Below are 13,252 nucleotides of genomic sequence, written 5' to 3'. Positions count from 1 at the left end.
AAATTGGACCCGAGCCTCCGGATGACTGGGATGTGAGTGAGAAAGACGGTGTAGATGAGGAAGAGACCAGAGCTGGGAAGGAGGGGAAGACCGTATTAAGCAAAATAAAGAACGGGTGGAATGGCCCAGATGCCCCCACCAGCATAAATAAACAAGGAACAATCTGGAAACTAGACAAAGAATTCAAAAGAGTGAGGGTGGAGAGATGGGCAGGGTCCGTCTCCGAGATCTTGAAAACCATGGTGGTGGGAATACATCAAATGCAAGGAAGCACCTTGAAGGCTTCCATGAGGGAAAGCAAGTTGATCACATCTCCATTTTAGAAAGTTTAGAGAGCAAGGGTCATGTCAAATCATCTGAAATTTCCAAAGAGAGGCTTGCCGCAGCTTGCCAAGACACCAAAATATGGGCAGAAATTTGGCTGATTAATGCTTTATGACTTTTGCAAAGAATTCGAGTCCTAATATCCTAAAATCACAATTATTTTGAAGAACAGAAGTTCAACACTTTGAAAGGTACTTATGCAAAAGACAGCTGCCATTTACTGAGGACCCTGTGTGGCTTTATAAATCCTAACATTTAATCTCCACAAGCCTGAAGTAGGTTGTCATCCCGCCTGTTTTGCAGATGAAGTCAAAGCAGAAAGGTTAAATGCTGTGCCCAAGGCCAGACACTAATAGCAAGATTCGAACCCTGGCAGGCTGTTTTGAAATTCTACATTCTTTATGACATATAACTTACTATACGCTCGCTCCCCCCTACACCCCTTCCCTTGAATGTAATTTCTAGAATTTCTAGAAGGCCTAATTTCTCAGGAAAATACCAGCCAAGCTACTTTTCAGGAAATCTTCTGGGGAAAAAGTGACTAATATCGTACATATCCTATGGATAGAAGGGATTGTAACAGTCAGGAGAGTTTGTGCTACAGAATGAAATGCAGAATAATATAAAGTCTGAATAGAAATATTAGATGACTAATGTTTTCCCCTTTGCACATGAGAAACTCAGGAGCGCAAGTGACCTAGCAAGCAGGATTTCGGAATCATAGCCTCTGGTTTAGTTTTCTGGCTCTGTCGCTTATTGTAAGCTGAGTGACTCTGGGCCACTTTCTTACCTTCACTGCGTCTCAGTTTCCTCATTTGTAAAATGGAGATATTAATGGCACCTTATTGCTTAGGGTTGTCTTGAGAAATAAGTTAGAGTCACTGTCTCCAATCACTCAGATTCTCGTGGAGAGGGAGCTGTGTCGTAAGTTTACAATAAATAATAGAAAGCAGATCATCTACCCTAGAACAGAAACAAAAGGCTAAGTACTGGGGGAGGGCAGATGTAACTGTTGATATTGGAATGCAGGGAACAGGGGAAATGGCCCATGGTTTGATGGACTGAGTCCATGAAAATCCATGGCCCCCTTTGATACCCGGCCAACTTCCCCTTGCTGCCAGGAGTAGAGAGCTCTCCCACCCCAAGGGGTATTCATGACCTGTACATTTATTATCTGCTTTAGAAAAACGCATTTAGGGGCGCCTGGGTGGCTCAGTGGGTTAAAACCTCTTCCTTCGGCTCAGGTCATGATCCCCGGCTCCTGGGATCGAGCCCCGCATCGGGCTCTCTGCTCAGCGGGGACCCTGCTTCCTCCTCTCTCTCTGCCTGCCTCTCTGCCTACTTATGATCTCTGTCTGTCAAATAAATAAATAAAATTTAAAAAAAAAGTATTCAATAAATTTGCCTTAGAATGATTATTCATTTCAAGCCAACACTTTTAATTGTCCAAATGGGTAGATTGTTCCCTTTTATTTTCTCCACCTATTTACTTATTCCTGTTATTATTATTAGTTACATCATGTAGTGGAGAATTTGCCGTATTGACTTAAATCCATAAGCAATTTTCTAAAATGAGATAAAAAGGTTCCTGAAAGTATATACAATCACAATTATGAATTTGATTCATTTCATTGGGTTGGGATCAATTGACCTCTGCATAACCTAAAGAAACTTCTTTAACGTATGTTCAGGGAAAACAAGAATTTAAAGATGTATTAAACTATTAAGGGAACAAACTGTTGACACATTTCGACATGTATATGGCTATTGCAAAGTTGCAATTAAACATTAGTTACCATTGCAATGAGGCTGACAGAAGATTCTTATTTGAAATGCTAGATACATGGTTCTCATTTGAAATAAAAACAATGGGAAAATGTAATCCAATAATTTTTACTAGCCCATTAGTGAAATTATCCAGGTTAGGAAGGTCTTTCCTCATTAAAATGCATGGCTCTGTGTTGCCAAAATAGAAGCTGAGGTTAGAGACGCAATAGGCATCAAAAACCAAATGTGCAATGGGGTTGACATACTGAATTTGTGAGAATGCATTTCAAGTGTGCTGCTCCCTTCAGCATTTCAGTAAGATTAGAAACATCTGAAGCCCGGGCGTCAGTAATAAGGGGGAGTGGAGATGAATGTGCAAGTCCTTGGATGTAATCCCCCAGGTAACTCTTCTGTACACCTGGTTCACTGTGGTTTTGCCTGGGAGACCCACACCCAATCAGCATCCCTGGAAAAGACTGTGGGAAAGGATATGGGGCCCCAGACAGCGAGGCACATGCTGCCGCTCGCTGGCAAGGAAAGCCAGCAGCTTCTCAAACTGCTCGCCCAGTGCTGCCTCTCTCTCAACTAATCCCATTCTAGCAGCTTCAGTTGCTTCTCTTTTGCCAAACAATGCTTAGTTTTGACGAGGCCATTAGCCTCATTTCCAAGGTTTCTCGTGCTTTTGGCTCACACGACAATTTTAATATAAATTTTTTTGATTGCTTCCTTCAAATGTTACTGGCTACACTTGTCCACTTTCTCAAGAACTTAAAATTTGGTGGGTTTGGAAAACTTAGGAAAACCATCCGATGGGAAAGGAGGGAGCCAGGAATTAGCTGTTGATTTTCTGGCTGATTTAAATATGTCATGAGGCTTTTCTGATTGAAGAATCAAAATACAGGAATTTCATTTAAAAAAAAAATTGGGGGGGGGAGGCAAATTAATTAACCAAACTAGACTCCAGGAAGGGCTATGTTCTACATCATGGGGGAGGTCAGCAAAATGTTAAAATGCTAGGATATAGCTTCTTAGACTATAATTATAGTGGCTTTGAAGGTTTCATAAAGCAACCTAGTTTCTAAAACCAGCAATTAAAACTGCAACAATTTCTTTATGTAATGGTACAGTTTATTTCATTTTTAACAACGAGAGGACAAAATGTTTAAAATTTGCAGTTGAAAACATGCACATTCACAAAAGGCCAATGACACATAACACTGCAGAGAACTGAATATTACTCAACCTTAATAACTATTTATAAAACACAGTGCATTGAACATCGAGATCAACAAACCTGAGAAAACTATAATCACAGATTCAACACTGTCCACTCATGCAGCTTCACGATTTCGACAGCAGTTTCAGCAGGAATGGAGTTTCATGGAGCTGAAAATACTATTTTATCTTTAACGCAAACTTCAATTTTTTCCATAGTAGCTGCCTTCTGAGGCTGCCTTTTTTTTTTTTTTGAACTTAATAAACTTGAAAATGTGAAAAATGAAGCTTGAAGTAGCTAAACAAACGACAGACAGTATTTACTGCATTTATGGCTTCTAGTCTAGAACCATGAAACACAAAAATATTTATTTTTTAATATTCTGCTCACGTTTTTGCAAGAGCAGATTTACGTATGGAAAGTTGCTGTTCATTCAAAGTAAGCATGTATGAAATCTAGCTCTTTTTCCTACTTACAGGAGATTTATTTGCTGAGAAGTTTTGCGAGCTTTATTAAGAAAAGTTCTTAGAGGCAAGCTAAACAAAAGTTGCAATTAAATTTGTTCAAATTTGTTTGTAAAATAATTTACTTATTTAAAAAAAAAAGTGATGCAGAGAGCCAATTAATTTGTCCACCGAATATTAAATTCCAGGTAGGCCATGATAGAATTTTATAAGGCAGAAATAAACATCAAGATTTACAGCAGTAGCCATGCATTGGCCTAGGCCACTTTAAATATTAATTCATGCAAACCATAAACCTATCAGAAACACAGCTGCTTTCATACAGAAAATAAATCAAGGCGAAAAATGGAAAACATTTATTTCCTTTCCTTCAAAGTTTAAGTTACATTCCATTTTAACAGCCACTGAAGGTTAATTAAAATGCAGCAAAGTATAACAGAGTCTCACAAGTGACTTCAGTTATTTTAATGTGAGAAAAATCAGATTATGATCTCTTAGAGAAGGGTTATAGAAATGTTCATCATTAAAAAGCATTTATTAGGCACCGAGCTGCATGGTATTACATGAATTTACAAAAAGAATTCCACAGATCAGGTCCACGTGATGTGAATGGGGTGGGTGTTTTCTCGATAAATTTTATAAATGGTTATTTATAAGATTATATATAGACTTATTTGATAAAATAAGTTTTAGAACCAAGAACTGTCATAGGGAAACTGCACAAAAATATACATTGATGATCATTTAGCATGGTAATAATTAGGACACTGTTACAAATAATTTAAAAACTACAAATGTACAATCTATTACTTTTAGACTAGCATTCATTTCCTGAAAGAACGTTTCAAATGACAAGTTATCAGTGATGTACAGTGCACACAATGCAGAACAGGTTATCATGTGAGGTTCATATTTGTCATTTAGAATGCTAAACTGCAAAATTAAAATGTAAAACGTAATAATCAGAATAAGTGATGATTTCTGGAATTCACTTTCCCCCTGAACATTAAGAGGAATTACTGACTCCGTTCAATGACTATATAATTCATGTAAATGAATAATATTATTGAATAAGAGTACACGTTCACCTGACTTGATTAGAAAAAGGTTTTCCATTAACTTTGCAACACTGCTGAATCAGGCTCACGTCAGACACCGAATGGGGTGTAGGAGAGTAGGCAGCACATAGATCATTTTAAATTTGCTACATTCCTGAGAAACACCCTTCTCCTGCTAACAATTTCTGCCAAATAGCATCTTTCTGGGTGTGAGCCACCAGTATATTTTTATATGTATATAGAAAACATTTAGAAAGTTCATGCTCAATATCACTGTGTACAATTCAACATTAAAGAAGCAACTCCCAGCTTTTCAATGTTAAATGAATGAGGATTTTTCTGCTGTAAGTAGTATTTTCTGAATTGTAAACATTGTAAAGCAAGACGGTGTTAGCATTTGCCAAAGTCCCTATAAGGGGCTTTTGAATTGAAGAGTATGTGTCCTTTATTTCAGAAAATACAATTTAAAAGTCACTTCAGCTGTTTTAATCTTGGTAAAACTGTTACATTCCTCCCCCTCTTTGGAAGGTTAAAAATTCAGAGGTTTTCTCTAACACTATAAAATCACTGCGACTGCAAGGGTGTGTTTTAAGTTTTACCAAGGAGGTCACTCCCTGCTGCCCAGCATCCTCTCTCACCCAAGAAGCAAAGGAATTGACTTAATAATTAAAAAATAGGACTACGGGACAATAAAGACTTAACTTAGTCATATTTCAGACCACGGTCTCATACATGAATTAACCATGGGTATTCTACTCACGTTGAAGAGCTCCATAGAAACAATCCATGTTTTAAGATAAATATAAAACTTTTTATTATTATTATTATTTTTAAGCCAGAAGATTCTGTTCTATTATAGTCATCATATTTTGGTATTGAAATTTGGGAGAAGGATGCCGCTGATGAGGTAGAGGCCAAGGGAAGCATCTCTTGTCTGTAGCCTCGATAAAGTGTTTCTCCAGAGGGATGGACCTCATTCTTGTGATCTGTGTGGTTTGACCCTGACTATCACCACAGGGAGGCCCAGGAAAGTCGCTCCGAACATCCCTTCAGTAGAAAAGAATCTGTGACTTCTGAGTTTTGAAGATGGTCTTAGACCCTTACACCTGTGGTCTTTCTAGGTGTTTCGATTCGCAATTTTCTTAACCTGAACCCCAGATGGGAACGGTCTAGGAAGTGAACTGTGTCAACTCCTTGCCCCCTTTAGAATTATGTATGTTATAACCTCTCTCCTTTCTAGAAAATGGGGGAGGCACACTTGTAACTAAATAACTAAAAATACAGAGAAGGAAATGACATATCACCTAATTTTAAATCTAGATGAAGAAAAATGGTAAAAAAAATGTGAAAATTTTCAACTTAAGCAGTGACTTGGAAAATCACCTCTCCTTGCAATTCTAGTTGACTTTTTTTTAAAAAAAGAGTAAGTTCTACCTATTTTGCTGGTAAGTCCACATAAAGGCAAACAGGCTTCTGAATAAAAGGCAAAAAGTTTGCTTCAATCTCTGAAGTGTATCTGAAAACTAGAATTCCTTTTTTTTTTTTTTTTAAATGAAAGCATCATTTTAAAAAGAGCATAGAAAATTGGTTGTGGTTTTTAAACAGCCCCTTCACCATTGATTGTTGGTAGCAAAACAGGCATTTTTCAGGAGATGACTTGGAAATGCTAAAAAAAATTAAACTGAACATACATTTAAAAACATAGTAACAAAATCTACTTGTAATGAAGAGTTTCTCTGACCATAAAGTTATAGGCTTGAGTAAAATAGCTGTTTTTAAAAGGGGGAATATGTACTCCTTATTTCTCCCAATTAGCAGTGTGTGACTAATTTGGGGGAGCTCTTGACAAGCAAGCTGTGAAGTAATTCTCAGGTTTAAGTACAGGGCGGTTACCAGAACACAGGGTGTGCTACGTAGGGCAGTGGGCATCTCTAGCAGGAACTGGTAGAAAGAACCCAAACACAGGACAAAAGCTGAGCCTATGTACATTACAAAAGCCCATGCATTTATCCGACAGTGGTATTCCAAACATCTCCACAGAAGCACTGGGGAGCTCACATAAATATCTAAGCATAGTTTTCTTGAGAGAGAAAACATTAAGATAAAATGACAGCACTCAATCTTCTGCAGAAGCCAGATTTTTAGAAAAATCTAAATGATGAGGACGAGGACCCCCTCATCAGAAATGACAGAGACATACACATGGTTTAAAAATCAGTATCATAATGACAGAGTCCCATAGCCACATGTGCCTTCCAACGTGAACAAGTAAACAAGACAAACAACAAAGAAGCATTTGTAAGGCCAAAGGTGCAACACCACGGGTTTTAGTAGCAAATGCCTTGAAATACTCATTTTTGCAAATCACTCTTATATTTGAAAAGTCAAGCATGCAGATCTTACAGCATAACTGGAGGTAAACTTTCTCTTAAATTTCTGGGCAAATGGCTACTGAATGATAAATACACTTACTGAACGTCTTTGGCAAACATTTCTCGAGACAATTTTTGACACAAACACTTGTTAATGTCTTGTTTAGAAATTTTGCTCAGGAAGGTGAGTCAGTTTCTTAGAGAAGAGTGCTGTTTTTTTTTTTTTTCCCCAGCATATTTGAAATCTAAGTCTGGATATCAAGAGTCCCTATAAATTATTACCACTTTAGAGTTTTCTCGTGGTTGGTCACCTTATGGTATAGACAATAAATCCCATTAGTTAGTTACAGCCCCAGAGTAGTAGGCCTAAGAGTACTGACCGAGTCTCAGTTTAAGAAAGCATTCTGGCAAGATACAAGGTCATTTTCAATTTCTGCTTACAAAGACTTAGCAAATACTTTAAAAAATCTGAAAGAGATGGTGTTCCAGTAGAGTTGCACAGTGCTTATGTCTAATATACACGAATCTGACGGTCGATCAACGAGATGAGCTCAGATCCACTTTCGCCTTCCGGGACCAGACTGGAATTGGTCAGCAGGTCCGGTAAGACCGGGAACTCCCCTTTCGAGTCCCAGTAGCCCCCGCCTCGCTGCGCCTGTCCCATCACCACTCCTCAGGTCTCTGCTTTGTGGTATCGTATGCTCGAATCACCTCAGACTGTGACACGATTCCGTTCTCATCTTGTGAGAAAGCATACCCATCTGTAAGTTACAGATAAAACAGAAAGGATCATGGTCAGGTCACTGGAAATCTGTTATTCTGAGTGCAAAGGACTCATTTTCTAACTTAGGGCCCCTCTATGGCCCTCCTGCCTTCAAAAGCAGGCATGAAGACACTTGTTTTTATGTCTGGAAATGATGCCGATTCAACGGCACCACGAAGAGTGCGCTGACCGCAGGCTGTCAGCTGACATTCTCTGAACTCTGCCCCCCATGAATGAGCAGGTGTTCTCAACAACCCCCCACCCCCGCCGCATCTCAAATCTAAGCCATCCACTTTTTGCTTCCTGGCATTTGTGGGGGGGAGAGGGGTGTCTAGTCTAGCAGGCACATATACTTCCATCCAGACCAGAGGCATGAGACGGAATAATAAAAGTGAGAAGGAGGCAGAGATAAACATCCTCACTGCCAGTACTGGAAAAGTCTTTATCCTTGGGACAACACTGTCCTTGGCTCTCTGCGTCTACAGATAAATTCCTTCATGCCCCAGCATGGCTGGGGACAAGCAATGACCCCCACAGGGGTCACATCTTTAGAAAAGCCCTCTTGAAGCATAAAAGGCAAAAGCATTAAACACGAGTATATATAAATGAAAATAAATTACATGTGGAAACAACATGAAACAAAAGATATATTACTAACACAAATACATTTACTATAGGGCTTTATATATTATATTCTTTTTTAGATCCTTGAAATGTTAAGAGGGCCTGATGCCTAATAATTTCTTACAACTCGAAATATTCATAAATATTTTTGAAGGGGGGGAAATATATGTTTCACAGTGCTGTCCGAAAACTGAAAAAAACCCTTGCAAAGTTATTCAAGTCAAAAAAATAACAATACAGAGGGAGCTTTTAAGAGTTAAGATTTATTTCACTAGCTCTTTTTAAGATTTAAGGAAGCAAGGGGCATGTGGAAATATTATTTCTTCGAGTGAAAGCAGCAAGATTTGAAAATGCTTTGTCTTGTCTGCTGTAAGTGAGATGGCTGTGGTCAAAGGTTTCTCTGAACACCAGTTATTTATGTAATGGGTCAAAAAGAAGCAAAACGGGTAAAAGGTATTAAGTTTAAATAGTTAAATATTCCTGCAGTCAAAATGCAGCTCTCGTAAATGCTAGGCAGAACGGCAGAGAATTTATTTATGAATCCGAACTCAGATACTTACGGAGCAGGTTTTGTTGTAATGATTCTGACCGGTACAAGTTCACATGGTTCTTCTTAAAGACGTTCTTGAGTAGTTGTGCCCTTTCCGTGAGGCTGCCAAGCAGGTGCAAATGTGTGAAATGAATTATCAACTCGGCAGAGACCCCACCGTGCCCACAGGACCACCAGAGTGAGTTCGACTTAAACAAAAGATTGCTTGAGAAGTCTGGAGTCTAGGGTTTCTTTTTACCCCACTTTCTCAGAGGGCAAATGAGATTTAAAGTAGTTAGATGCTCTCAAGGCCAGTTTTTCCCTTAGCTAAGGAGAGTTTTGTTCCCAATAATCCAGCCCAAAGATTTCCCCACCCACCCCCAGTTATCTTGAAGTCAAATGGGGATACAGACCCTGTACAATATGGTTAACAGGAAATACAAAGTCGGCCGTCAGGGTTATTAACTTCTAAAATCCTGGTTGACTTACTGAGTGCAGTCTAAGCATAGTATTTTTGGAATCACAGAAATTATTACCATAGATCTTCGTCCTACTTTGCACATATTTTTGTGTAAAATAATAACTTTTTAGCTATGTAAAGAAATCCTCAAAATTACACAAAAAAGAAATTTCATAGACTTTTTCACTAGAAAAGTTCCATTACCACTCCAATATGGTATGAAATGTGTTCCTTAATGTTATTAAAAAAAAAAAAAAAAAAAAGAAAGAAACCAAAACCCTATTTCCAGAAAATACTAGGTAAAATGATATGGAAAAATATTTATTTTTCAATAGACATTTAGAATACTCTCCACAGAAACAAATCCATGTAATTAATTATGTAACTTCTAAAAGCACACTGCAAGAAATAATGCATCTGTTTTTTTCCACTGCACGTAGAATGATGTCTCCCACAGTAGGAAGCCAATTATTTGTCAAATAAATGAATTCAAGCAGTAATTGTGAAATGCACTTTAAACATCACCAGTCCTCCCAATCATGCCATTTCTCTAGTGGTTGATTTCTAGAACTTTGCTTTGATATCAAAGAACATAATAAGCATAAAGAGCTACTAAGTAACCCACATGTGTTACAGCAAATGTTTATGCAATTTTGTTTTAATCACTGGAATGGACTCAGTTGAAAAATTTCCTTCTTGTGTTTTTCCCACTATAAAAGTTTTAGTTAAATTGTTCTAAGTTATGTCAGTTCTGTATTTTGCCAAATGTTTTGAAATCCTGAAATGGAACCATTTTTATCATATACAAGTAATAAAAATAAAAGGATCCTCTGCAGAAGGAACTCGGAATTACACAAACATTCAGGCTTTTGCTGAAGTAAAATATTTAGAAATGTTGACATTTCTACTTATCTTCGACACATATTTTTTAAAGTCTAGGGATGTTAACGGGTGTTTAGTAGACATAGTTCATTGTCACTGAGAATTAGCTATGTTAAGGCAACAAAGCTAATTAATCTAAAACTCCAGTGGTTTTGCAAATAGTCGTAAACCTTGTTTTTGCCAGTGAAATAAACAGATACGGGGAGTGAGAAGGGACCATTTTTAGAGACGCTTTTCTTGCTCTATTCCTAAAATGATCTAACATTGCAGACCTGGGGACCCCAAGGAACTCTAAAATCTGTAACTGCTTTGAGGAAATCGGCAGCTTTAGCAGCAGGTGGTCTGATTTTGTTAGCAGAGCATTGGGATGGGGTGCTGGGAAGTCTCTGGTGTGTACGATGGAAATGACCACAGACATCTAGAGGATGGCAATGTATCATTATGTAGCTTCTTCTTCCCCAGATACATTTTCCAGGTTTCAGGCTGGCCTTGCTACATGCATAATACTTTAATATTATAGCATTCAATGTTAAGAAGGGGGACGTGAGACTTTTATCTTTCATATTATGAAACTTACATGTATAAGATAATGCAGGTCTGTTTTGTAATGGTTCATATGAGGCTATCCTTTTATTCAGCTGTAACATCTAGGTCATGTCTAGTGTTCAAAAAAAAAAGCAATAAGAAAGCTTCTTTCTTGGAAAAGGAGCGCAGTACTGGGGACAGAGAAAGGGCTTTGGAGTCTTAACTCTAATTCTGAGTCTGTTACTTATGAGCTGGGTCGCCTCAGGCAAACCTTTCTTGGTCCTCTCACATCCACAGGAGAAGGAAAACCCCTAACCACCCCCACCCTTCCCCTGCCAATGGTGGGATTCAGGGAATTGTATGGCTTCTACCATAGTGACTGACACTTAGGAAGGAAGCACTCAATGAATGCTAGTCCTTCCTGTCTTTACCCCTCCCCCAGCTCACAAGGAATTGATCATATAAAAAAATCAACGAGAACAGAGATCATCCCCAAACAGGAGATAACTTTGTGAGGATTCTTTCTGATACCTTGGCTTAGAGTCAACATCAGCTCCACACAAGATGTCTTTTGCTGCGTATGAGTTTTAATTTCCAATGCCCCCACTCCATTCCCTGGTATGAAAACTACTAGGTTTCTGTTGTTTTTTCCCTTGAGCTATGCTGAACCTCTTGCTTTAGTGTTCATAGGGCAGAGTCCCTCCTATGAAATAGAAATGCCATTCACAGGAGGGTGCTTAATAAATAATAAGTGATGGTGATTGTATTTCTCTAGCCTTATCCTACCTTTTGGGAACTGCTCATCATTTCAGAATTACATAGTTCTAGGTCCTTGATATTTATAGGTACTGCTGTTACTCTCAAGTCACATTACATAGTATATTGGGAACATGTTAACCTTAATAGACATGTTAGAAGTTCGGTTTTTCTTGAATAGCTTAACACTGGGACAAGAAGGAAAAGACTTTAAAGAGCCTTCTCATTAAAACCCCACCATAATCACGACTCTTAGTCAGTAGTGTTAATTTTGTGTGGACTTTCATTTACATACCAAGCTGTGCAAGGTCTAAATTTGTTCAATGCAGTAATGAAAGTACCACCTGAATACTGTTACCTTATTTCCAAGCCCACTAAAATGTTTCAACTTAGATATTTTGGTAACAGTAAGGTATTGTAATGTTTTAAAATAATTATTTAATAATTAAATTAATAATTTAAAATAATTAATTTTAATGTTTTAAAATAATAATTCTATTTAGAAATAATAAGTATAGGTAAAAACCCATTTACTGTCCTAGAACATATTGTCTAAAGGCATTTTCAGTTATTTTTGAAGAGTGGTAAATTTGCAATTGTTTTGGTGTTGGGTTGGCAAGCTATTCTGGTGGAGTCATTAAAATAGATCTCCAGAAAGTAAGGGTAAAGTTCTATTTAGTAATGGCTGCTGAAGTTTTGCTGGCATATGTCTACAGTGATATATAAAAAATCATGACTCTCTTCCTATTTGCCTATCTGTAAAATGCAGTGTTTCCCAAACGCATGAAAGACATCTAGAGGTAATTGTCTTGTCTCCCATGAGCCCAGTGTCTACAGTTCCTTATTTTAAAGCATTAGGTTTTTGAATTCACTTTTGTTTTTGCTATTGTTTTGTTTTAGAAAAGGTAAGATATTATAATTTATAGATGTAATGCCCTCCCAATGAGATCCAAGAGGACTATATTCCAAAAAATTTGTATTTCTGCTATGAAGTATATGTTTACATTATAGAAAATATAAACACTATGAATGCCTTTATATTTATAGAACAAATGGTTTAGGTTTTTTCCCCAGCAAATGTTTGCTATAAACCTATGGGAAAAAAAAATTGAATTTCATAAGTTTTTTTTTTTTTTTCATTTTGAAATTGTAAATGCTATGCTCCCTAGTATTGGAGCCTATCCACAAAAACAGGGTTTCATACCATATGAGGTGTTTTCTTTTCTTTTTTTTTAATTTAAATTCAATTAGCCAACATACAGTACCTCATTAGTTTTAGATGTGGTTTTCAACAATTCATCAGTTGCCTATACACCCAGTGCTGTGATGTGATGAGCACTGGGTGTTATATCAGTTGTTTTCTTAGCCAAAAATAGTAAGCCATCGCTACACAAAGATCAGAAGTAAGGCTTGCATTTATTGTCCCAATATTTAGACTTAAACTGATTTCTATCATAACCCAAGGTTCAAAAAGAAAATATACTGTACTTAGGTGATGAAATACATTCCCCC

The 13,252-nt window shown here is 37.6% G+C and overlaps 1 protein-coding gene across 4 annotated transcripts in view; it reads right to left on the bottom strand.

Annotated features, from left to right (window-relative positions):
- Positions 1–3,197: 3,197 nt before the first annotated feature.
- ATP8A1 (ATPase phospholipid transporting 8A1) overlaps positions 3,198–13,252 on the bottom strand; it is a 241,269-nt gene continuing 231,214 nt past the window's right edge. For all 4 annotated transcript variants that reach the window (XM_059162405.1, XM_059162398.1, XM_059162414.1 and 1 more), the window contains 2 exons: positions 9,149–9,240; positions 3,198–7,962 (listed from right to left, as the gene is read on the bottom strand). In XM_059162405.1, coding sequence (XP_059018388.1) covers positions 7,865–7,962; positions 9,149–9,240 — 190 coding nt within the window. In that variant the 3' untranslated portion in view covers positions 3,198–7,864. The remainder of the gene's footprint in view (positions 7,963–9,148; positions 9,241–13,252) is intronic.

The sequence above is a fragment of the Mustela lutreola genome, chromosome 1, assembly GCF_030435805.1.
Source record: "Mustela lutreola isolate mMusLut2 chromosome 1, mMusLut2.pri, whole genome shotgun sequence".
Lineage (NCBI taxonomy): Eukaryota > Metazoa > Chordata > Mammalia > Carnivora > Mustelidae > Mustela > Mustela lutreola.
This window is presented reverse-complemented; position numbering and strand designations above follow the sequence as displayed.